The sequence below is a fragment of the Herpailurus yagouaroundi genome, unplaced genomic scaffold (genome assembly GCF_014898765.1).
Source record: "Herpailurus yagouaroundi ecotype Mexico unplaced genomic scaffold, PumYag 100, whole genome shotgun sequence".
Lineage (NCBI taxonomy): Eukaryota > Metazoa > Chordata > Mammalia > Carnivora > Felidae > Herpailurus > Herpailurus yagouaroundi.
Window position 1 is genome coordinate 53,905,519 of NW_024412391.1, and position 24,646 is coordinate 53,930,164.

General features: G+C 37.5%; 1 protein-coding gene across 3 annotated transcripts in view; it reads left to right on the forward strand.

The window, feature by feature from the left end:
• The window catches only part of CRPPA (CDP-L-ribitol pyrophosphorylase A), a 345,176-nt gene that overhangs the window by 103,506 nt on the left and 217,024 nt on the right, over nucleotides 1–24,646 (forward strand). For all 3 annotated transcript variants that reach the window (XM_040472524.1, XM_040472525.1, XM_040472523.1), the window contains exons 4-5: nucleotides 10,563–10,667; nucleotides 17,869–17,914. In XM_040472524.1, the coding sequence (XP_040328458.1) occupies nucleotides 10,563–10,667; nucleotides 17,869–17,914 (151 nt within the window). The remainder of the gene's footprint in view (nucleotides 1–10,562; nucleotides 10,668–17,868; nucleotides 17,915–24,646) is intronic.

The following is a 24,646-nucleotide window of genomic DNA, read 5'->3' on the forward strand; positions in this document are numbered from 1 at the left end:
CGAACCACAATCCGCGAGATCATGACCTGAGCTGAAGTCTGACACTCAACCACCTGAGCCACCCAGGCGCCCCCCTCAACACCCTTTTAAAGGTTTTTAAATTGTTTCATACCTGGTCAAGTTGAGATTTTTAAGAACCTCATTTTTAATTTGTAATCAAAGTTTACGGCTTGACTTTTTTCAAAAAAGTCAAATGACAAGCATCTGTTAATAAAGATCTTAAATAATTGTAAAAAAAAAAGTTTCTAGGAGGATTACAGAAAAGTAGTTGCTCAGGGGAAGACAAAAGGTGAAACAAAGTTGTAGAGGATTTGAAAGTTTTGTATATGGGCTTGGAATTCAGCCAAGGTAGTGTCAGTAGTTCGAGTAAAAAGGAAGACTGATCCATGTGCATAAAACTGCAGAGCCTGTGGAGGAGTGAGACATGACGGTACTATGAAGATGGGAAGATTTTACCAGATGACATGAATTATGGAAGGATAGGATTCCAAAAAAATTCCTTGTTATGGAAGAACAGTGGGGATCTGGAATATTAACTCTGACTTCAAGCCTTTTTAGTAACTGATGGTTGGGAAAGGCAATAGATACCACATGAGAAAGATGTCAAGCAGTTGGTGTACCTTCAGCTGTAGGTGGTGAAGAACCTGTTTATGTAATGAGATTGAGTGTACCACAGCATAACAGAATGGTACAGTAGAAAGGGTAGGGAAGGAGGTTAACTATGGGGTGAAGATCCATGAAGAAGGACCCAAAAGTATGGGAGGGATATTACCTTGATGTTAGTCATATAACTTTACTCCTGCATATGGAAAAAACAGTAAAGCAAGATATACATAACAAAAAGCTTCAACTATGTGTGATTTACAGAGTACTTTAAAATGGGAAGAGAATGGGGCTCCAGTCAGTTAGGCATCCTACTCTTGGTTTTGGCTGGGGTCATGCTCTCATGGCTCATGGGTCTGAGCCCCGCATCAGTCTCTGCACTGACAGAGTGGAGCCTGCTGAGGATTCTTTACCTCTCTCTCTCTTTCTACCCCTCCCTCAATCGTGCTTCTTTTTGTCTCTTAAAAATAGATAAACATTAAAAAAAATCTAATTATAGAATGGGAAGAGAAAATCCAATACTCTAATGGTAACAGTTGAGAATTCGTAATAGTTACATACACCTTTCTTTTCATTTTCTATTTTTATTCTTCCAACTGCAACACTAATTTTTCTCATTTTTTTTTCCTGAAGGAAACTGGCTGTCAGGGAAAGCAGAAGGAGAAGTTTCATAAACATGGTCAGAGCTATTCCAATATGGGTACAGAGGACACAGAAATTTACACAAACATTAGATGTTATCATACAGTTTCTGGCTACTTACCAAACCCCAATTTGTATAGTTAACTATCTAAATGCATAACCAATATCCACACTTTATCAAGGAATAGCCATAAACTACTCACTACACCAGACACCTCCAGTGTATGTTTACTTTTTTTTTTTTTAAATAATTCTCATTCTCCATTTCTCAAATGGAAGAAACTGAGGAACAGACTACATAAATATTTTCTGTCCAACTTGTCACGTGGAAAAATTATTTGACTTCAGTGTCCATGCTCTTAAACACTTGGTAACAGGGTCTCAAATTCATGAGAGTATATATATACTGCTATCAGGTGAGCAAACCACATTTGAGGACTTGTGATAAATTTTAACAGATAATTTATAAATTTCTGTAAGTTGTTAAAGAACAAGAACAAATTGAAAATCAATACCTTAAATTTATCACAATGACTAGATTTCATATTTTGTAATAGAGTAACTCACATGGACTGTTATTTCAAATTCATTGTTTAGATTTTTAAATGTTCTTGACCTTAATTATCACCAGAATATCAGATTCATTTGTTTAAAGTATTAAGTACATGTGTTTTGAAACAAAATCCTTAATCCAGAAGCATCTATTTCTTGGGGATATAATACTGACATTGCTTCTTACATTACACTATATAAATGTTACATGAATTTTTTTTTCCACTAGGTAATAGAAGGACAATGTACATGTAGCAAGGGTTAACAAGAGCCTTCATGTCAACTCTGTCCCTTCTTCTTCCTTCTTAGAGGCAGTTTCTCTTGAGTCTTTTCAAAGAGATTCTATTCATTCTTAACTTAGGTCTGTGAATATCTTCCCATTTATAGGCACCCCTTCCTAAAGAGGCACAAAGCCTTCTTTCACTTAGTTTCTCATTCTGTCTGCGTAACAGTCACCTGGAGACTCTACTTCACTACTCTGCTAGCAGTTGCCTTTATTTTTCTACTGTGTGGGGATATCTTGCTTTCCATATCCTTTGTCTGCAGTTTACACAGTATAGTCCTCAATTGTGTGGAGCACCATGTCCTGAGAAAAGAGGGGGATTCTCTGCTTTCCTATGCACGTAAAGAGCATAGAAGGTATCACTCTATTCCAAGAACAGCAAAAATTTGAGCAAAGTGAAAAATTAACTCTTTTTAGATCCATCAGCGGTGAAGTCACAGGGCAAACTACTGTCCTCAATATTGCAGACACAGGTGAAATTTAAAGTATTTTGAACTAAATACAAATGAAAACATTGACCTTTGAATATAGCAGAAGCAGTGCTTAAAGGGAAATATATAGTGTTGAATATACATACTAGAAAAGAAGAAACCTGTAATTGATAATCTAAAATTCTATATTAGGGAATTAGAAAAAGAGCAAATAAATTCCAAAATAGGTAGACGAGAAATAATGAAAACTAGAGCAGAAACAAATGAAATGGGAAACAGTAAGATCAAAAGCAAACCCAAAACTTGGTTCTTTGAAAAGACTAATAAAGTAACTGTGCCACACAAAGAGGAAGGAGGATTCAAATTACTAACCCAGCAAGGAAATAGGGGACATCTTTACAGAACCACCAGAAAGTAAAAGGATAATAAATGAATAGTGTGAACACCTCTACGTCCTCAAAGGGGATGATAACCTGGATGAAACGGACCAATTAGTTGAGAGAGACTATCTGCCAAAACTCACATAAGACAGTCTGAGTAGTCTAATATCTATTAAAGAAATGAAATCAGTAATTTTCCAAAATAGCACCAATTCTGGGTGCATTCACTTGTAAAGTCTAGTACATGTTGAAAGGAGAAATTATACCAATTCTCCTCTAGAAGACAGAAGCTGAGGGGATGATTTGCTAACTCATTCTGATGCCAGCCTAACACTAAAAACAGACAAAGGTATTACAAGAAAGCAACAGACCACTAAGTCATGAACATAAGTGAAAAAAAAAAATAGCAAGTAGAATCCGACATGTATGTGAGGAATTAAAGACTTGAGCTCAGGGGTGCCTGGGTGGCGCAGTCGGTTAAGCGTCCGACTTCAGCCAGGTCACGATCTCGCGGTCCGTGAGTTCGAGCCCCGCGTCGGGCTCTGGCCTGATGGCTCAGAGCCTGGAGCCTGTTTCCGATTCTGTGTCTCCCTCTCTCTCTGCCCCTCCCCCGTTCATGCTCTATCTCTCTCTGTCCCAAAAATAAATGTTGAAAAAAAAATTAAAAAAAAAAAAAAAAGACTTGAGCTCAGTCGGAATTATCCTAGGTATACAAAGCTAGCTCCTCTTAAAAAGAAATCAATAACAATATATCAACAGGCTGAAGAAAAAATCAAATAATTCATTACTTACAGGAAAAGAATTTGGCAGAATCCAGCACCCATTAATGATAAAAGTTTAACAAACTGGGAATAGAGGTAGCACTTCCTCAATATGGTAAACGATATGTACAAAAAACCTACAGCTAACATCACACTTAATGATAAACTAGAAACTTTCCTGCTAAGATCAGCAACAAGGGAAAAATGTACCCTTTCACCATTCCTTTTCAACATTGTACTGGAACTCTTAGTAAGAAAAGGAAGTAAGTACTTTGGGAAAGGTAGAATAAAACTCTTGGCAGGTGACAAAATTGTCTTTGTAGAAAATCTGGAAGAATGAACCAACTCTTGGAGGGAAGTGGTTGTAGAAAAGTTGCATAATTCAAAGTTAATATACAACAGTCCATCGCTTTCTTATATAATAAATCAACAGGTGAAATTTGTAATTAAACACATCATCTGTGATGGATTTTGGGGGTGATGGTGGGGTTTAGAGCCAATGGCCAAGAAAGAATTCTTGAAGATGTCTTGGTGCAAAAAGATGATGTTATTAAGCACAGGGACAGAGCCCATGGGCAGAAAAAGCTGCAATAGGTTTGTGACGGGTAACTGATTATATACCCTCAGGTTGGGATGGGGTTAGGGTTAGAGGAAGTCTCTCAGTTAGTTTGGAAGCAAGGTTCCCAGGACCTTGAGGAGCTAGGTGGTGTTAGGAAAATGCCATTTATAACCGTTTAGTAAAATCTCAGCCATGAGACCCTTCAGGTATCTGTCAGGGGGCCATAAACCGGGAATATGGTTGCCAGCATATATCTTGGGGGAATTGAGATAAAGGACATTTCCAAGAGAATTTTTTTTTTAAGTTTATTTATTTTTGAGACAGAGGGAGACAGAGCATGAATGGGGGAGGGGCAGAGAGAGAGGGAGACACAAAATCTGAAACAGGCTCCAGGCTCTGAGCCATCAGCCCAGAGCCCGATGAGGGGCTCGAACTCACGGACCGCGAGATTGTGACCTGAGCTGAAGTCGGACGCTTAACTGACTGAGCCACCCAGGCGCCCCTCCAAGAGATTTTTTATTTGTTAAAGGAGACTTGCAGGATCCTGGGGGGCGGGGGGGTCAGGATAATGTTAAGCCAAGATTCCCTTTTGCTCCTAGAAAAGTGTCATCGTCAAGGCAGCTGAGCTCCTACAGGAAGGTCACTCTGCTGGTTTCAAGGACTTGTTTAATGGTCTGTAGACAGTAAGGGAATTGAATTTTTCATTTGTCTTAGTTTCCTGCATCACCATGGCAAGCACTTAAACCCCTTTGCTTTGTTCTTTGGTAGCCTGGAGTGTCCAAGGAATATTACACATACTTCACTTGCAGGGAAGGGCGCTAGCCTGTACTTTGCCCTCAGCTTGCATTATGCTCCCTCATCAATTTGTATGTAGTGCCCCCCAAATAAAATACTTGAAAATCTGTCCAAATATGTATTAGATCCATAGGAGAAAAGCTACAAAACTCTAAGCAAAATTAAAGCGCTGAATAGGGGCGCCTGGGTGGCGCAGTCGGTTAAGCGTCCGACTTCAGCCAGGTCACGATCTCGCGGTCTGTGAGTTCGAGCCCCGCGTCAGGCTCTGGGCTGATGGCTCAGAGCCTGGAGCCTGTTTCCGATTCTGTGTCTCCCTCTCTTTCTGCCCCTCCCCCATTCATGCTCTGTCTCTCTCTGTCCCAAAAATAAATAAACGTTGAAAAAAAAAATTTAAAAAAAAAAAAATAAAGCGCTGAATAAACGAGATCTATCCCATGTTCATGAATAGGAAGACAGTATTACCAAGATGTTAGTTCTTCCTATGTGGTCTGTAGACTCAAAGCAATCCAATTAAAAAGAAAAACAGCATTTTTTTGGTATGCGTAAACTGATTTTAGAGTTTATATACAGAGGCAAAAGATTCAGAACAGCCAGTGCACTATTGAAGAAGGATAAAATTGGAGAACTTACACTACTGAACTTCATGACTTACTATAAAGCTATAGTAATCAAGACAGTCTGGAACTGGTGGAAGAACAGACAAATCAGTCAGTGGACAGAGTACAGAGCTCTGGAATAGACCATGTAAATGGCTGATTTTCATCAAAACAGGAGAGGGAATACAATGAAACAAAGGTAATCTTTTCAATAAATGGTGTAACAGCTAAACATACACATGGAAAAATGAATCTAGATGTAATTTACACTTTTCACAAAAATTCAGAAGGGATCATAGACCTGTGTGTAAAACACAAAACCATAAAACTCCTGGGAGAGAGAAGAAAACTTAGCTGACCTTGGGTTTGGTGGTACCTTTTTAGATACAGCATCAAAGACATAATGTACAAAAGAAAAAATTGGTAAATTGGACTTAATTAAAATTAAGGGAGAACATACCTATAAAAGACACATGTGATAAAGGACTCCTATCCAGAACATTAAAAAAAAAAAAACTATTAAAACTCAACAAGAAGAAAAAGAACAATTCAAAATATGGTAAGAGACCTCAATAGTCATCTCACCAAGAAAATATACAAATGGCAAATAAGCATATGAAAAGGTGCTCCACATTCTAAGTTATTAGGTAAATGCAAACTAAAGCATTGAGATATCACTGTACATCTATTAGAGTGGCTAAAATTTAGAATGCCAACACCTAATGCTGGTGAGGATACAGAGCCACAGGAATTCATTCATTCCTGGCGAGAATGAATGTAGGACAGCACATAAACTTGGAAAGACCATTTGACAGTTTTCTTATAAAACTAAACATACTCCTACCATATGGTCCAGGCATTGCACTTCTTGTTTACTCACACAAGTACAAAACTTATGTCCCACACAAAAACCTACACGTGAATGTTTATACCAGCTTTTTTTTCATAATTGCCAAAACTTGGAAGCAAGCCAGAAAGGTGAATGCATACATAAACTGGTATATCCAGAAAATGGGATATTACCCAGGGCTAAAAAATGATCGAAGAAGGCATGAAAGACATACAAGAAACCTAAATGCATGCTTTTATGTGAAAACAAAACAAAACGAAACGATCTGAACAGGCCACGTACTGTGAGTGCAAGTATATGACTTGTGGAAAAGGCAAAACTATGGAGGCAGGAAAAATTCAGTGGTTACCAGGGGTTGGAGGCAAGGAGGAGGATGAATAGAAGGAGTGCAGAGAATTTTTAAGGCAGGGACAATACTCTTTATGGTACCAAAATGATGAAATACATTACACATTTGTGCCAACTCATAAAATGTAAAAACGCTGGGTGAATCCTAGTGTTAACTGTGGACTTGAAGTGATAATGATGTGTTGGTGTAGGCTCACCAATGTTAGCAAATGTTCCACTCTGGTGTAGAATTTTGATAATGGGGGAAGCTGTGAGTATGTGGAGGTAGAGGGTATATAGGAAATACATATACCTTCTATTAACTTTTGCTGCAAACCTAAAATTGCTCTAAAAAGACAAAGCCTATGAAACTCAAAATGAAAGAGAATGCAGAGGAACTAAAATTCTGTTGAGACCCTCAGTGTTTGTAGAAATCCATATCCTTTCCTCACACGTGATGAAAAAGTGTTTTTGAAGTACAGTTTTATGTTGACAATCATTACCTTCAAAATTATGGAGAAACTATCCCTTTGTTTTTCTAATTTTCATTCTTGCTATTATGTCTCAACCAATTTGGGCTCCTGCTTTATAGGAGACCTTTTGCTGCTGCTGTTAATTGAGTTTGGTGTATTTTCATTCATGAGCTTCTACATTCCTTGAAACTTTTTAATTTGGAAACTCATGTTCTTCATTACTGTAATTTTTTTTGAAACACTTGATCTTTCTCCTACTCTTTTGTGTTCTTCCCTTCTTTTATTTTTCTTTTCTTTCTTTTTTAACATATTGGACTTTGTGGTCACTGTTTTTTTCTCTGTTTTCTGCTTTTTGAATATTACCCTATTTTATAGTTATAAACACTTTCTCCCTTATCATGCTTTAGACCTTTTGTTTTTACTGCATAATTTCTGTAAACATTTTAATTTTTGCCTTTTTGACTTTAGATTTCATGTTAGTCTTGGTTTTCAGTTAAATCTGTTTTTTTCTGGTCATATTTACCTGTTGGGTGACTGTACTTGTTGGCTTTTGTAGGTGGAGTTTGTTGACTTTGAGTTTCATTATAACCATGACTGAGATGGACCGTATTTGGGGATCTCTGACAGTGTCCTCAGGGCTTCTGCCTAGGAAGAATATTGTTTGACATTATTTTGGGCTGCAGGTTGATGGAGGCAGAGGGTTCTTAGCGTCAGTGTGTGTATGCGTATTTTTTGTGACCAGTGATATCACTATGATTCCCATGCTGAATCATAAAGATCTAAATTTTCAGCAATTACACACTGATTAACTTTCTTAATGTAAAAATCTACCACTGTGGTAGTTGTTTTCTGTTCCATCTGTTGTGTTTCTTTTTCTGCCTGCCTTTATATGAATTGTTTTATTTTAAAGATTCTATCTTATCGCTGTTGATTTCTTATTTTTAACTTAAAAATATTTAGTGCATGTCTTGACTTCAGAATGTATGTGTAGTCACGGTCGCCTTCAAATAATAATATAGTATTCATGAGCCCAAAGTAGTAGGTTGCACAAGGGGAGCCTGCAGGGGTATAAAAGTTCCTGTTGAGTATGTGGCTCCCAGAAGTTCTATATCCTCCTACTCACCTCCACTCAGTACTTAGCAATGTGTTGAAATTTCTACTTATTTCTTCTTAGCTGCTTGTATGACACCTGATGTCTCTTGTTCTTCTGTTGTACTGTCTGTAAGCTGGTGATGGCATTCTCTCTGTCCTTGGGGGAGGCCTGCCTTTTCTTAGATTTAAGGATGCTTGGTCCTCTTGTGACCTTGGCTCTGGTGGATTCAAGAAAATTTCTGCTTTGGTAACTTATCTGTTTTTTCTTCAGAAAAGAACATGACTTATTCCAGCTTTCCATATGTTACACAAAAATAGAAATCCTAATCAGTGTTAGCGAGAAATGTAGAAATTCAAAATTTAATTGGTCATTAAGCATGTGTAGTTTTGAATTTACCCCCACAGTAAATTTTATTGCAAAGATTACCAAAAGTCTCATAAATAGTTGTAATATTAGTCTATAATAATGAATGACAAATTCAGGCTGTTCTTTTTGTCAAGATGGCTCAGCCTCTGTTTCTAGTATATATTTCCTATATACCTGACCCAGAATTTTCTGTGTTTCTCATTGGCCCTAGTGGCTGGAATCTTAAAGACTTCATACACTTTGTAGGCTGTTGCCATCTTTCATGGTACAATATGTGGCCAGCAAGAGTCTAGCATCTAGTAATTCTCTTTGTACTACCTAAGACAGGAGAGAACACCTGTTCCTATGGTCTCCTCTCAGTATGCACTTCGTGAGCACTTTGAAGTCTTCCCACAAATGTGGTAAATATCTTGTTTCTGAAAAGAGTCAAGAAAAGGGCTAATACTGGTCATCTTTCAGATTTAACCATGTGTTAAAGAGAACATTCTGTTGACTGTACATACATCTCACGTACTGCTAAATGAGACCAGATGCTGGAATTACAAAGAGGTTTAACAAATTCATTTATTTGCATATAACTAATGTTGGTAATACTTTTCAAAGATTATAATGTCTAAGAAATCTGTCATGTTAAAGTGTATCAAAATGGAAGATAGAAGCTGAGACCATCCTAGTCAACTTGGGACTATGTATATTTGATGCTTCTATTTTCTTCGCCGTTACCTTCCCAAACCACTGTAGCTAGGATTTGGGAATCTCCAGTACAACAGTACAGCATTGGCAACAAGTGCTGCATTTCATACTGATATTTGTGGCCTTTGTTTGGTCTTCTTTACATGGGTATGTTCATTCTAAAATCCAAACCTATCAGATGTCTGAAACTTTGGTATGTTTTTATGCCACCTTTTCTCTTAAAGGTATCCCTGTCTCCTCCAATTGTATTCAGTCTTTAGAGTGAGATCAGAGACCATTTCCTTTGAAAGGCCTTCTCTGATGCCTTTACACAGAATTAAGTATTTTATTTCCTGGTCTACTTATAGATATACTTCTAGTGTTGCATTTATCACATTCTGTTGCAAAATATTTGTTATAGATCAGCCTCCTTTTGAAGAGGTGAGTTCCTTGAGGACATAATACATGTCTCATTTATCTTTATGTGCTGGTATGTAATACAGAGCTTGGACATGATCGGCACTCAGTATTATTCACCTGAATTGTTAGTCATTTTAATAGTTTTGCCTGAAATGCTTAAAAATGTTGCTTGTATTTTGCTAAGTTTATGAGAGGCTTTTCCATTCCTGTTTAATAATGGAATACTGAAATGTTTTCAAGTTAAAATAAAAATACACATTTTTAAAAATGATATGTTGACAAGTAAAATATTAAAATGAACAAGAGCTGTGACCTGAAAATATGTTGATATAAATATCAGAGTTGAAGTTTGATGGATACGTGTATTTGTTAAATAAAATTCTGATACAGGGATCTTCAGCCATACTCTGAGACATTTTAGAAACATGCTTGGAAAGGTAGCTTATAATCAAAGGAAGCAAAGCATTATGTTTATTTGACCCCTAAAACTATTGAGGAAGTTTAAAACTTAGGATTACAACTTTCCTACACTATATATATTTCTTGACTTTTAGGGCACAGGTAAAATTATTGTGTATTGTGTATTGTGATTAATAAGTAGCGAATCAATTAATAAGTAGCTAATCAAAGAGTTAATGAGTTCTCTAGGCCCTATCTTTTCTGTATTGATTATGTAATTTAAAAAAGTTGTACTTAAAATATGTTGAAACAACTTCTTCTCCTTTATTTATTTATTTATTTATTTATTTTTCTATCCAGTGTAGTGACTATGACTTGGAATTTGGAACTGAATGTTTACACTTGGCTCTAAAATATGGTCACATTAAAGCCAAACTTGTGGAAGGATCACCTGACCTCTGGAAGGTAAGGGAGTTGGTGTTTTGCTCTGGGTCTTGGCTATGCTTGTATATCATTCCTAAAACCCATTCTGTAAGTGTAAACACTTTCTGGCTGCTTCAGGAAATGGAGAAGTGGTATAAAAATATGTGGTTTCATACTGAAAGAATATTTTGAGGAAAAAACATGTATATATGTGTGTGTATGTATGTATGTATGTATACATTAAAGGCATTCAGAGTTTCACTGGGTTTTCTGAGCCATCAAAGTATGGTATCATTTCTATTTCCTTGTTTTAAGAACATTCACTTGGAGATAATTTATTCAAATAAATTCCATTTTAGCTGATAAGATGGTTTTACTCATTGTTTTTCCTTCTCTCTCCCTATATCCTTCTATTCTGTTGCCTTATACTGCTTTGGGTTAAGGATGCAACTCTGCTTCCCACAGTGGCAACATTTCCTTCTGGTCCCTGGGGTGGTGGCTCCAACTTAACTGGGTTAAAGAAATATCTGCCATAGTCTGACTCTGTGGACTGGATGACTGGATCCACTTGATAGCCCCAGTGAGCAGTTGGACTCTTGAATGTAATAAGGTTTGACTCATAATGACAAATTCTTTGTTTTGGAGGGAATGAAGTGATAACACTCTCATACTAAAGCTTCCTGTGGAGGATGGAGTGTTTCACAGTGTGGCTTTCGTTTGTATAAAGGTGGAAATGTGTCGAACTGAATGATCTATTCTGGAATAGGGTAGGGTTATTTTCTTTTTTCAAGTATTGCTGCTTTTGAAATATGGGATGAAAATTTATAAATGTCATACTGATATTTGTATCTAAATCTGGTTAGGAAAGATTCATTTTAACTCTAAGATTTTATGAATCCAAAGGCATATTTCCCCATTGACTTGAAAAAAAACCAGAAAGCAAACCTACTAAGTTCATTAGGTATTATGTACATTAAACTGAAGGGCCTTGCTGCATTCTAAGATTGTCTCATACACACTTGAAATGTTCTGAAATTACAAAATATTGGCATGTCTGGATTATTGGCTGGTGGAGAAAATCCATGCAATATTATTGTTTTTTTTTAAGGGTATCCAAATGTCATCAATCCAGCAGGCAAATATTTTATTCATTCTGTGTATTCTTTTCTATATGTGGCTCTGATGGTGATGAACATATTGTGAGGACTGTGGTGTTTACCAAGTAGATGTTTTGTTCAAGATGCTGACTCCTATCTCTGTAAGGCCCCTTTTGACTGTGTGCTAAATTAATTTGTAGGCAGAGGGAGAAGGGAGTGAAAACTCACAGACAACATGTTAACATAACACTCCCTGACCTCATTTTTGATGTCTTAGGGGGTGTGGTGATCTATCTCTGTGGGTGTTCAGAGCCTTTTTGAAACTTGTCAAGTGCCCTGAGATTTGCAGATGAAAGTAAAGTAACACATTGCTCTTGAAATTTTCCACTTGTTCCTCACCAATTTATTTCAATTAAAAAAAAATAATTGTGAAATCTCATATTTCACTGCTTTCTCCAGCAACACAGTTTTAGCGCTCACATCTTGGTGCTTGGCTTCCCTTTCATGGGCACCAATGTCTGTGCCCAGAGTCAGGGATTGGCCTTGCCAAGTGCTTCTCATCATTCCCCTTGTGAGTCATTTCATGATGCTGTTACTGGTTAAATTGTGTCCCCCACAAACTTATGTCCAAGTTTAACTTAACTCCTGCACTTGAGAAAGAGACCTTATTTGAAAAGTATCTTTACAGGGGACATAGGTGGCTCAGTCACTCAAGCATCCAACTCTTGATTTCAGCTCAGGTCATGATCTCATGGTTGTGAGTTCGATTCCTGCTTTGGGCTCTGCGCTGACCACACAAAGCCTGCTTTTGGGATCCTCTCCCCGCCCCTCCCCCCCCCCCCACTCTGCCCTTCCCCTGCTCTTGCTGTCTCTCTTTCTTTCCAAAAATAAACAAACATTAAAACAAAAAAACATCTTTACAGATCTAATGAAGTTAAGATGAGGTCTTGCTGTCATCAAGTAGGCCCTGAATTCAACAGAGAAGAATAGCCGAAGGGGGAGAGAGATAAAGGGAGGATGCCAGTGACTAATGATGGAGGCAGAGACTGGAGTGCTGCCTCTACAGGCAAAGGAAAGCCAAGTCGGAAGAGGCCTGGAAGCATTCTTTGACACATCAAGCTTTCAGAGGGGGACATGGCCCTGCTGACACCTTGATTTGAGACTTCCCGCCTCCAGTACTGTGAGAGAATAGTCTCAAAGCCACCCAGTTTGTGGTTGGTTATGGTAACCCTGGGAAACTAATAAACATTCCACAAGCTTAGGCCCAGAGGGATCAGCCTTATAGTATCAGTTTACAAACCTGAAGGGATAGGGGGAAGCCCGTTTCTTTACAATGTTTGAATAATGGGATCTTGGATTCTAAAAGGGTCCTTAACACAATGGATTGGGCAAAAAGTCTTTTAATGGCAGTGAGGATGTCTTTTATAGATACCACATTTCTTCTGTTGAGGTGAAATTATTTTGAGTACAAATACTGTAGTTGTTGCAGCTTCTATGTTTCCTCTTCCTACTGTCTCTCATTGTCTTCCTCCGCAACCCCCACCCGCAGCTTTTTTCTTGTTGCTGATATTTTCCTAGCTGTTGGTATCACCTTGTTGAGCATCTGGATGACATTGTGTGAACTGTCTTCAGTATAAAGGCTTCTCATTTAATTTTGAGGTCCTGGCATTTTGTCTGCGTAAAAGTTTTTCAGTTTCTCTTTAAACCAAAGCAATGGAATCTACACTTAGAACTTAGTGTTCTAATTCTGTACTAGCACTAAAGATGCTACCATTTTTTAAAAATTTAGATCTGAAAGAATATTTAGTACAAGGAGGCTAAAACTGATACTGGAATCAGATGGCTGAGCCAAGTACCAGGCACGTGATTCACAAATCTTGACAGGCTGAAAAATGCATTTCAGGAGGCATTTTACAACCATAAAAAAGTAAGGCAAGGGAGGATTCTGAAACATGGATCCAGGATACATTTCCCTACCCCTCAGAAGTCAGGGAGTTGTCTCCCACCGTGATGTGAGGAGTGACTAGGCATGTCTCATGCCTGCATGTAGAACTCTTTGAACTGCCACCAGAAATCCCAAGAGGGACGTTTTGTATTTTACATACTTTTTTGTAAAAGTACATGCCAGAAGTAAATGCTCAGAGTTAGGCCACCTCTCTTGGAGTAGCTCCTCTGTGGCCTGGAGGAAGCATTTAAATCACCGTGCAGGGTAGAGGATGTCCCCCACTCCCTGGGACACAGAAGAGAGCAGGACTGATTTCTGGAATAGGAATTGGCTCTCTTCCTTTCCATTGAGGGGTTGTGCCTTGTGAGGCCTTAGTGAACACATTATTACTTTTACAAAGTTTCATCTAGTAGACATAAGAACTTCTACTCCTTTAGTTTGTAATTGTACCATATTTTTGTCCCAATATATTTAAATACATGCTCACTACACTATACAGACTAATTGAATAGGTTTTTTGTTTTTAAATGTTTGAACTATCCTTAAGGCATAAAAGATTTATAACCAGGTATTAAAGAAATTCAACTGTGTTCCATTGTCTGAAAATACTTGTTTAGGAGGAGCTTCTGAATTGTTTGAGTCATCACATATTAGTGGAATAACTGATTTTTCAGGAATCCTTTCGGTGAGAACTACTCCCCCTTTTTTTTTTTTAAGATCCAAGTGTTCTGCCATCTTTGTTTAAAACAGAAGAAACAAAATAGTCTCACTTCTTAATTTCAAAAATGCAATGTGGTGACCTTGTTTATTTTCAGAGGTTTTTATCTAGTCATCCAGTGTAGACGAAAGAATATCTTCAGATAGATCCAATTGATGAAATAAATAAAATCAATATATCCCCAAATCCAAATTTGTGTCTAATAACACACCATACTCTATTTTTAAAATTTATTGTTTTCAGGCTTCTAATCATTGCAGTGACATATTCATTTTCTTACAAGGTAAAAGATGGGAAAGATAGGGATTACGTGTTCTCTAATTTACCGAAGATGGTGGCCAACTGAACTGGGCACTGAGAAATCTAAATTCCTACATCGAGTGCTGACGCCGAGCAACACAAGAAGGTGTGATGGTGGTGGTCTTGGGGACCCACCCTGAGGCAGCTGAGGGAGCCCTGGCCACGGAGCCAGAAGACCACTGCTCTGGCTCTGAGTTTCAAGCTTCTTTTCCATGGAGTAGTTTTTTTCCTGCAGTTACACGCTTCGCTCAGATGAAATACTGCACAGAAGCACAAAGAAAAGAGACAGAATGGATAGCTGTGGGGCACATGCAGGGCCCTGAGCCTCAGGCACACAGAGAACCTGCCCTGGTCTTCAGGCGGCTCCTGAGCCTCTACTGAGTGGTGTGAAAATGAGTGATGGAAGAGAGCCTCAATCCTCTGATTCACTTAAGGGTTGATGTTTTAAAGTAACGCATTTTCATAACGCATTGTGCAAGGTCAAAGGAAAACTACAGATCATGCTGACAGAAGGAAATCAACTTCAAAACTGATCTAATAAACTTTAGAAAATTAAAAAAATAAGGCAAGGGCAACCCATATTACGGTAAAAGTTTGACAGAAAAAGTATAACTCATCAGTTCAGAATTACAGCATTTTCCAGTACTGTTTGTTCCCTTTGAAGTACGTTAACTTTCAATTAGGAAAAAAAGAAAGCTATTTTTAAATGCAGTATTTTGCGAGTTTGTGAGAAACATTTTGTACTTTATTTTCATTAAATCTGTGTTTGGTGAGAAGTGGAGTTCAAGTAGTAGATGTAAGGCATTATGTAGAAGATATTAGTAAAAAATAAAAGCTTTAATCTGTGTATAGTCAGTATCCACAGCCTGCAAGAAAGAGTAGACAAAAGGAAATGGAGGAGTCTTTGTTGTTTATATGGTTAATGATTTAATAATAGTGGAGAAAGGACCTTTAGGTGATAAAAATGTGTGTCTTACTAAGATTGATTGTAATGCAAGACTTTTAAGTGTTGCAAGAATGCTACAAAAGGGATTTTAGGATTTGAGACCAATTTTTCTGTAAGTTAAAAAATGTGTCAAAATCTCCTTGGGAAAACAAAAAACAGTATAAGGTACTTTCATAGTTCCTCTATTTTAATTTTGAATGCAGTTTTATTCCTTATAGCAGGAAAGAATACGAAATGAATAATGGTAATTAGGCCGTTTTCTAGTTCAGGTCTAAGTTTGCCCTATGCAGCAGAAAATTACTAGAGAAAAACACTAGTGTCTCATTTGAATTACAAATATTGAAGCCTGATTTTAGATACCTAGTTGATTTTGGGTTTTCAAGAACACAGAAGAAGAACTTACTTGATGCATTTCTTCTAAGAAAATTTCTCCACCAAAATGTTGTTTTCATAGGTTAAGGCATTTTGCTCATTCTTTTCATTGCTCTATTCCCAAAACAGAATAGGACCTAGAACATAGTAGTTATTTGATAAACATTTGTTGAATGAATGAATGAGATTAATATAGTGTTTAATTCGGTGAATACATCTGGTTTGTATCCAGATAATGAATTATATTGTGGATCAGGAACTATTGTACTAGTTTTGGTTGGTATATGCTTATTTTGGCAATAATGTGGCAATGCCATATTTGACTTTAATAGTTTAGTTGAAGGCTCAAGCAGCTTTCTATCTTAGGTTAGTTACTACTTTTTTTTTTTTTTTAAGTGTATTTATTTTGAGAGAGAGCAGGCAAGCCAGTGGGGGAGGGGAAGAGAGAGAGGGGGAGAGAGGGAGAGAGAAGCCCAAGTAGGCTGCTCGCTGTCAGTGCAGAGCCTGATTCCTGGCTGAAACCCATGAACCGTGAAATCATGACTTGAGCCAAAGTTTGTCACTCAACTGACTGAGCCACCCAGGCACCCCTGTTAGCTACTACTTTAATTTTGAATTTTAGGGTATAGTTTTGCATCAGGATTTACCTACCAGGATAAAGGCATAGCAGGGGAGTCTATTTTGAGTAGAAGTGCCCTGAGCAACTTGGGCTGAACACAGTTTCTATAGAAGTCTAGTTATGAGATAATCTGAAGGAAAAAAAAGTATGAGTAACAGGTACAGAAATGCACTAATTTGTTAAGGATTTTTCAAAGTGTGTTTTTAGACCCTTTTCATCAAAATCATCTGGGTACTTTAATGGTAAACTAACTCCTAAGCTTATAGTACTTATCAGTGTAGTACATTAGCTTCTAGGTTTTTCGATTCTGATGTGAGAACTAATTCTGCAGACCCATACACCTGACAGGCTCTATTTGAACTCATGGCTGTGTTCTGGGAAGTATGTGCAATTGGACTAAAGCAGGTTACAGTTAGAAGGAGCATGTATATATGTTCTTAAGGAAAGAATGATTGTTCTTATGTACATGATCGTACCATCTAGTCTCTATCAGATGCATATATCAATAAAAAGCTTGAAAGTGAACCTTGTCTACATAAAGATCTCCGTTCAGAATGAAGTCTCTCTTAATGTGAATTAATCTTGTTTTAAAATTTATTTTTGAGAGCGTGTACAAGTGGGGGAGGGGCAGAGAGGTAGAGACACGCAGAAGCAGGCTTCAGGCTCTGAGCTGTCAGCACAGAACCGCATGCGGGTCTCGAGCTTGTGAACCGCATGCGGGTCTCGAGCTTGTGAACCGCGAGATCATGACTCCAGCTGAGTCAGACGTGTAACTGACTGAGCCACCCGGGCACCCCTTAATGTGAATGAATCTTTGAGAATCATCTCATTTGAACTAAAATGCAATTTTGTGATTTTTTTGTTACACATACTTTTCTTCCTTCCTTACACCATAAAACTTTACTATGAAACAGTAATAACCTCCAGTGCTGGTGCTTTTATTTAAACACTACCGCATTGTCTTGGAAATAGTATTTGAATTATAGTAATAAGATTTTGGTAACCACTGCCACATAATATCTCAATTTAAAGATCTAAAATTCAATATTAAGCAGTTTGCAGAAATAGAATATATTTTTCTGAATTTGGTAATGTTGTTATAATTTATAAATTGTCCATAGTATGTGTTCATAGTTTCTCCATAATAATTTCCTTTGGGGCATAATTTTATTGCTCTCACATTCCTTCCTGGTCTGTTCAGTCTAATGACTTTTTTTTTTTTTTTTTTTTTTTTTTGGTCCTTTAGGTGACCTACAAACGAGATCTGTATGCAGCTGAATCCATTATTAAGGGTATGTTTGGCCTTGTGACTGTCAGTTCCTGTGTTTCAAAAATGTAAGCCAGTTTAGAATTTCTCATGACATTTTAAATCCCAGAATTCTCAGAAGTATAAATGCCTGTAGGCCACAGAGGTCTGTGATTTGGTGTTTTTGGAAAACAATTACATTTTGTGTTTCCTGCTTGTGAAATATCACTTATTATTTATGTCACATTAGTTTTAATTTTTATAGAGGAAATACTTAGAAAAGGATGGGACCCTGGGGCGCTTGGGTGGCTCAGTAGGTTAAGCATCCAACTTTGGCCCAGGTCATGATCTTGCGGTTTGTGAGTTCGGGCCCCGCGTTGGGCTCTGTGCTGACACCTCAGAGCCTGCAGCCTGCTTCAGATTCTCTGTCTCCCTCTCTCTCTGCCCCTTCCCTGCTCATATTCTGTCTGTCTGTCTCTCAAAAATAAATAAACATTAAAAAAAAATTAAAAAAAAAGAAAAGGATGGGATCCTTATACTATTAGAAGTAAAAACTGACTTTAATTAACTTAGGATACTTATTTTTACGAAGAGGCCAGCTTCCACTGCGCCCCTTAGAACACTGCCACACTAGTACACTGTATATCATGTTCGTATGAAGCTATTTTTCCCCCAACTAGAGAAGTAAAGCTAGATGATTTGTTAAATTTCTTTTCAGTTTTGACAATAACTGTGATTTTGTTTTGGAATTTAGATACTACACGTGTAATAACCCCTTTATCATTGTTTTTCGTCTCCCATCTACACCAAGGTAGTTTATTTGATTATCAACAAATATTTGTTGTTGTGCTGAACACCGTGCTAGGAATGCAATGATGATGCACCAAGGACGTTGAGTGTGTATCTTGGCAGCCTCTGTCACTTAAATCAGCGTTTCTTAACCCTAGCACCCTTGGTATTTGAGGTCAGGTAATTTTTTGTGGTGGAGACTGTTTGATCCATGGTAGGTTGTTGAACAGCATGCCTGGCCTGTATTCACTAGGCACCTGAGGTACTCTTCCCCTGGATGCAACATCTAAGATGTATCTTGAGAGAATCACTGTTAGAAAACCGTTGTCCTAAGGGGCGCCTGAGTGGCTGGGTCGGTTAGGTGTCCAACCTCAGCTTAGGTTATGATCTCATAGTTCAAGTCCTGCATTGGGCTCTGTACTCACAGCTCAGAGCCTGGAGCCTGCTTCAGATTCTGTGTCTCCCTCTCTGTCTCTGTCTCTCTCTCTGTCCCCTCCCCCCCCCACACGCTCTATCTCTCAAAAATGAATAAATGTTAAAACAAATTAAAAAATCTGTGGTCCTAGCAAAAATTACAGTGCTAATCCTGAAGCAGGTGTGGTGCTTTACAGTCTGTTACTGACTCCTTTGAAGTAAAGGATTGACCTGTGTGCTTAGGTTTTGACTGAGAGCTGAATGTCTGTATTCATGCTTGGAAGTTGAAAAAAAAAAAAAATGCTGAATCTGAATTCTCAATGCATCCGTTATGTTAAGTAGGTTTTCCCCAAATTTTGAATTATCAATTGGCTTCCCATTCACAAAACTGAAATCTTTTCTCTGGTCATGACATTGTATGTTTGTAATTTACCCTTAAGGTTTTTGTCCTTCAAGAATATTGTGTTTCAAACCATTAATGTACCATTATTTATACATCTGTGTATCTGTGTATGCAAACAGATCATCTATAGCTGTAAATCAAAATGTCCACATGTATTTACACAATAAGCAGGCATTATGTAAACATTACTGTGGACAAGTTGGCTAAACCATGATGTGGTTACTTATGCTCTCAGCACATGGAAATAGAAAACTCGTCTGGTTTCCTTACACAATCATACCTTTGTTACCTAGGTAAAATGGACATGACTTACTTTGTGAGTAGTTGATAAGTGGTCCTACTCAGGATTCTACAAATTATATTTGCCTAGTGTTTATCAGATCAGGATTCTTATAAAAGTCTACATTTGAAGTATAATTGTAGGGATTATACTTTTGGAAATTGTATAGAGATAAGTTGCTTTTCTTATTTACACAACATGTTTTAGTGTGCTATTTTTATTTTTATTTTCATTAAAAATTTTAATGTTTATTTTTGAGAGGGACACAGCATGAATGGGGGAGGGGCAGAAAGAGAGGGAGACACAGAATCCAAAGGTGTCAGCACAGAGTTTGATATGGGGCTCAAACCCATGAACTGTCAGATCATGACCTGGGCTGAAGTCAGACACTTAACTGTTGGAGCCACCCAGGTGTCCTTATTTTTATTTGTAAAGTATTTTTTTAAAAAGTAGTCTTTTATTCTCAGAGTAACTAATATGACTGGATGGAAAGAGCTCATCAATGATCTCCAAGGTTTTCCTTATGCTCTAGGGTTTGCATTTCTATCTTCCCAGGAGATTGTGATGTTGTGGATATACTGGGAGGGCCACTGCTCTGGGGCCTCCTCTACTCTCAGTGTGGGCTTCTAGATCAACAGAGTTGAGGTTACCTGAAAACTTGAATGCAGAATGTGTGACCCCACCACATTAAATCAGAATATGAATTTTAACAAAAACTCTGGATCATTAGTTTGTATGTTAAATTCTGGAAACATTCCTCTAGGCTGCTCTTGAGTCTTTCATAGATCATTTCTTTTCAGATAATATTATTACTGCATTAAGAGCTTGAAGTCTTACTGTACTTTATCAGCTCCAAATGCTTGTTTGCATACCTGAAATGGCTACGTACCTTTGTGACTTGCACTAATTCTAGTTCTGAGGCCTGATAGGAGAAACAAACATGTGTGACATAGGCCAACGAATACCCTTGGATTTTTTAAAATAAAATATGATATATAGTAGAGTGAGCCACATACTCATCTCTTTGCCTTTTCCTAGTAAATGTTCAAAATATTTTTCTAGACACTACTATAACATGGCATTTATTGCGTACTAACTTTGTGTCAGACAATGTTTAAAGCATTTCATGGGTATCATCTCTTGGTTCTCCAAGAACTTAATGATGTAAGTTGTGTCACTGTGTCCATATTGGAATAAATAATCAAGGGTTCTAAGCAAGTACTGCTTTAAGACAGAAAATAAATTCTTAAACTACAAGTTTCTATCTTCAGTAGTTTATCTCTTAATGCAGCTGTTGCCTCTTTTTTTGCTTATGCAGAGATTGTTCAAACTGTCTTCTCTGAAATTCTTGGACTGCATGTGTTTTGAAATTTGGAATACTGATTTTTTTTTCAGAAGTTCATGCAGCACCCAACAAGTCACATCGGTAGTGGAGATTAAGGACCTTGCCACATAATGGAAATTAGGATGCAAGAATGTTTATACCTAGTACAGGAGTGAAGAGTATGAAGCGTCTAGTCCAAATTCAGGTCTTATTTTACCAGCAAATTTATATAGGAAAACCATGATTAAATTTGCTATTTTAAGGCAATCTTGGATTTCAGCATTGACCATTACTTGGTGTCATACGCTTTTAGATTGACTCTGTGAAGATGAGAGGATGTCTCTTCTTTTTTCTTATGTAGCCTGTAACACTGAGTTTAACTGAATGGACTTGTATGTTGTAGGCTATGGCAAGGTTTTGTTCCTTCGAGTCGAAAATATTTAAATGATGGGGACAAGTGGCCTTTTCCTCCAACCATACCACTTTACCTGCTTCTGACAGGTACATATTGAGACCCCCATGTATCTGTCCCTATATTATATATATATTTTCTCAAAGATGATATAAAAGATGATATAAAATCACATGTATTACTTTTATGTCAAAGTTGAAAACCAGGGTTTGGAATAGATGGCACTTATAACATTTAAATACATTACCTCTTTTTTTTTTTTTTTAACTATAATGCTATAATAGAGATAATATTCCTCCCCTTTTGGAGATGAGTTAAACAGAGGTTTAGATTTAGTACTTTTCTCTTGGTCACACAGTAAGAACAAGATGCACAATTTAAACCCAGTTCTCTTTTTGTCTTTAAGTCTGACTTCGCTCTGGGGCGTGGCCACTTGGCACCTCTGATTCATGAGTTACTCATGCTGAGTACTGTAGTGGATGTTGGCTTCATTAGTGCTCTTTTAGCCAGGATAGCCTAGGGTTTATAAAATTCAGCCTACCCAAATCTGATTGTGGCCTGATGAAGAGTGTCCAACCACACAGTCGAAGGTGGACATGTTCTCTTATAGTGCTGCACTAACCACACAGTGTATTCTTCTAGAGAGTGTGGGAAAAACATAAAACATAATACTAAAATAGTAGATTTCTAGACATGCCCAAAGGATAAGTAAAAATAAAAACTCAAAGCAATAGTTTCAAAATGATTGGTTGGTTACTGTTTAGTTTTGTTCTTTGTTAATTCTGGTAGTTGAATGTTCATCTAGCCATACCAGTTGTCCATTTCCAAGATGAAGGTTGGAAGTTTTCATTCTGTAAATCGTCCTTCCCCAGCTGCTTTTTCACTTGAATTCCAATCATTGCTGCTCAACAAATTACCTTCTGATGAAAGCATTTTCTTGTATAGGTATTTTAAGACTCTATAAAACATTTCTTGTTTTACGGCATGTCTCACAAGTGCATTTTGTACTCCCCAATTTATTTCTCACTAGAATAGCATCCATGTTTTGGTCCATCTGAATGTTTGTTAAAGTCCATTTTTTGTTGCTGTTGTTGTTGTTCAGTGTGGGAATTTTGATGAAACTAACCTTAACCAAGCTTTTGACTAAAATTGTGGCTTGTAGCGTCTAGAAATTTGACTTCTATTTTTGTATTTTTAGGTAAGTCTTATTTTAGCATCAGTATATTTATATAGATTTGCATCTATAGTGAAGTATTTGATAATAGTAAATGTGTATATAAAGTGTTATATTTGTTCACACAGTTGTGTGTGTTGAAAATCATATAGTTAATCACAAATTTACTGTGAGGTAAAACAAAGCATCGTTTTTTGTATTTTGTTTTTTATAGTTAAAACAATTTTTTTAAATGTGTATTTAAAGAGAGACAGAGAGCGAGAAAGGGAAGAGCAGAGAGAGAGAGGGAGACACAGAATCTGAAGCAGGCTCCAGGCTGTGAGCTGTCAGCACAGAGCCTGATGTGGGGCTTAAACTCAGTGACCATGAGATTATGACCTGAGCCGACGTTGGACGCTTCCCTGACTGAGCCACTCAGGCGTCCCTTGACGTTTTTATTTAGGTAGGGGGCATCTGGGTGGCTTACTTGCTTAGGTGTCTGACTTGATTTTAGCTCAGGCCATGATCTCATGGTTCCTGAGATCGAGCGCCACGTCATACTTCACACTGACAGCACAGACCCTGCTCGGGATTCTCTATCTCTGCACCTCCCCTGCTCACACATGCACTGTGTCTCTCAAAACAAATAAACATTTAAAAAAAGGTACTTAAATTCCATTTAAACAGACAGTGACCATTAGTTTCATGTGTGCAATATAGTGATTCAACCGTTCCATACAACACCCGGTGCTCATCACAGCAAGTGCCATCCTTAATCCCCATCACCTATTTAACCTATCCCCCACCCAACTACCTCACCTCTCCTCTCATAACCATCAGTTCTTTATAATAATTAAGGGATTGTTTCTTGGTTTGTCTCTCTCTTGTTTTTCCTTTGCTCATGTGTTAGGGTTTTTAAATTCTACACAAGTGAAATCATGTGGTATTTGTCCTTCTGTGACTTATTTCACTTAGCATAATGGTCTCTAGCTACAACCATGTTGTTGCAAATGGCAAGGTTACATTCATTTTTATGGTTGAATAATATTCTCTTGTATATATACCACATTTTTATCCATCAATTGATGGGTACTTGGACTATTTCATAGTTTGACACTTGTAAATAATGCTGCTATAAACAGAGAGGTGCATGTATCCCTTTGGATTATTGTTTTTGTATTCTTTGGATGAATACCCAGTGGTGCGATTGCTGGACCGTAGGATAATTTTATTTTTAACTTTTTGAGGAACCTCCATACTGTTTTCCAGAGTGGCTGCACCAGTTTGCATTCCCACAAACAGTGCAAGAGGGTTTCCCTTTCTCCACACCCTCGGCAACACCTGTTGTTTCTTGTATTGTTGATTTTAGCCTTTCTGACAGGTGTGACATAATATCTCATTGTAGTTTTGATTTGCATTTCCCTGAATATAAGTGATATTGAGCATCTTTTCATGTGTCTTTTGGCCATGTGAATGTCTTCTTTGGAGAAGTGTGTGTTCATGTCTTCTGCCCATTTTTAAATTGGATTATTTGTTTTTTGGGTGTTGAGTTTTATATGTTCTTTCTGTGTTTTACATACTAGCCCGTCATCTGACATGTCATTTGCAAATACCCTCTCCCATTCCATAGGTTGCCTTTTAGTTCTGTTGATTGTTTCTTTAACTGTGCAGTAACTTTTCATTTTGATGTACTTCCATGTTTATTTTTGCTTTTGTTTCCTTTGTCTCAAGAGACCTATCTAGAAAAAAGTTGCTATAGCCAATGTCAAAGAGGTTACTGCCTTTGTTCACTTCTAAGATTTTCATGGTTTCAGGTCTCACATTTAGGTCTTTAATTCATTTTGATTTTACTTTTGTGTGTGGTATGAGAAAATGGTCCAGTTTCATTCTTTTGCTTGTGTCTTTCCAGTTTTCCCAGCACGATTTGTTGAAGAGACTGTCTTTCCCCCTTGGATATACTTCCTTTGTCAAACATTAATGACCATATAGTTGTAGGTTTATTT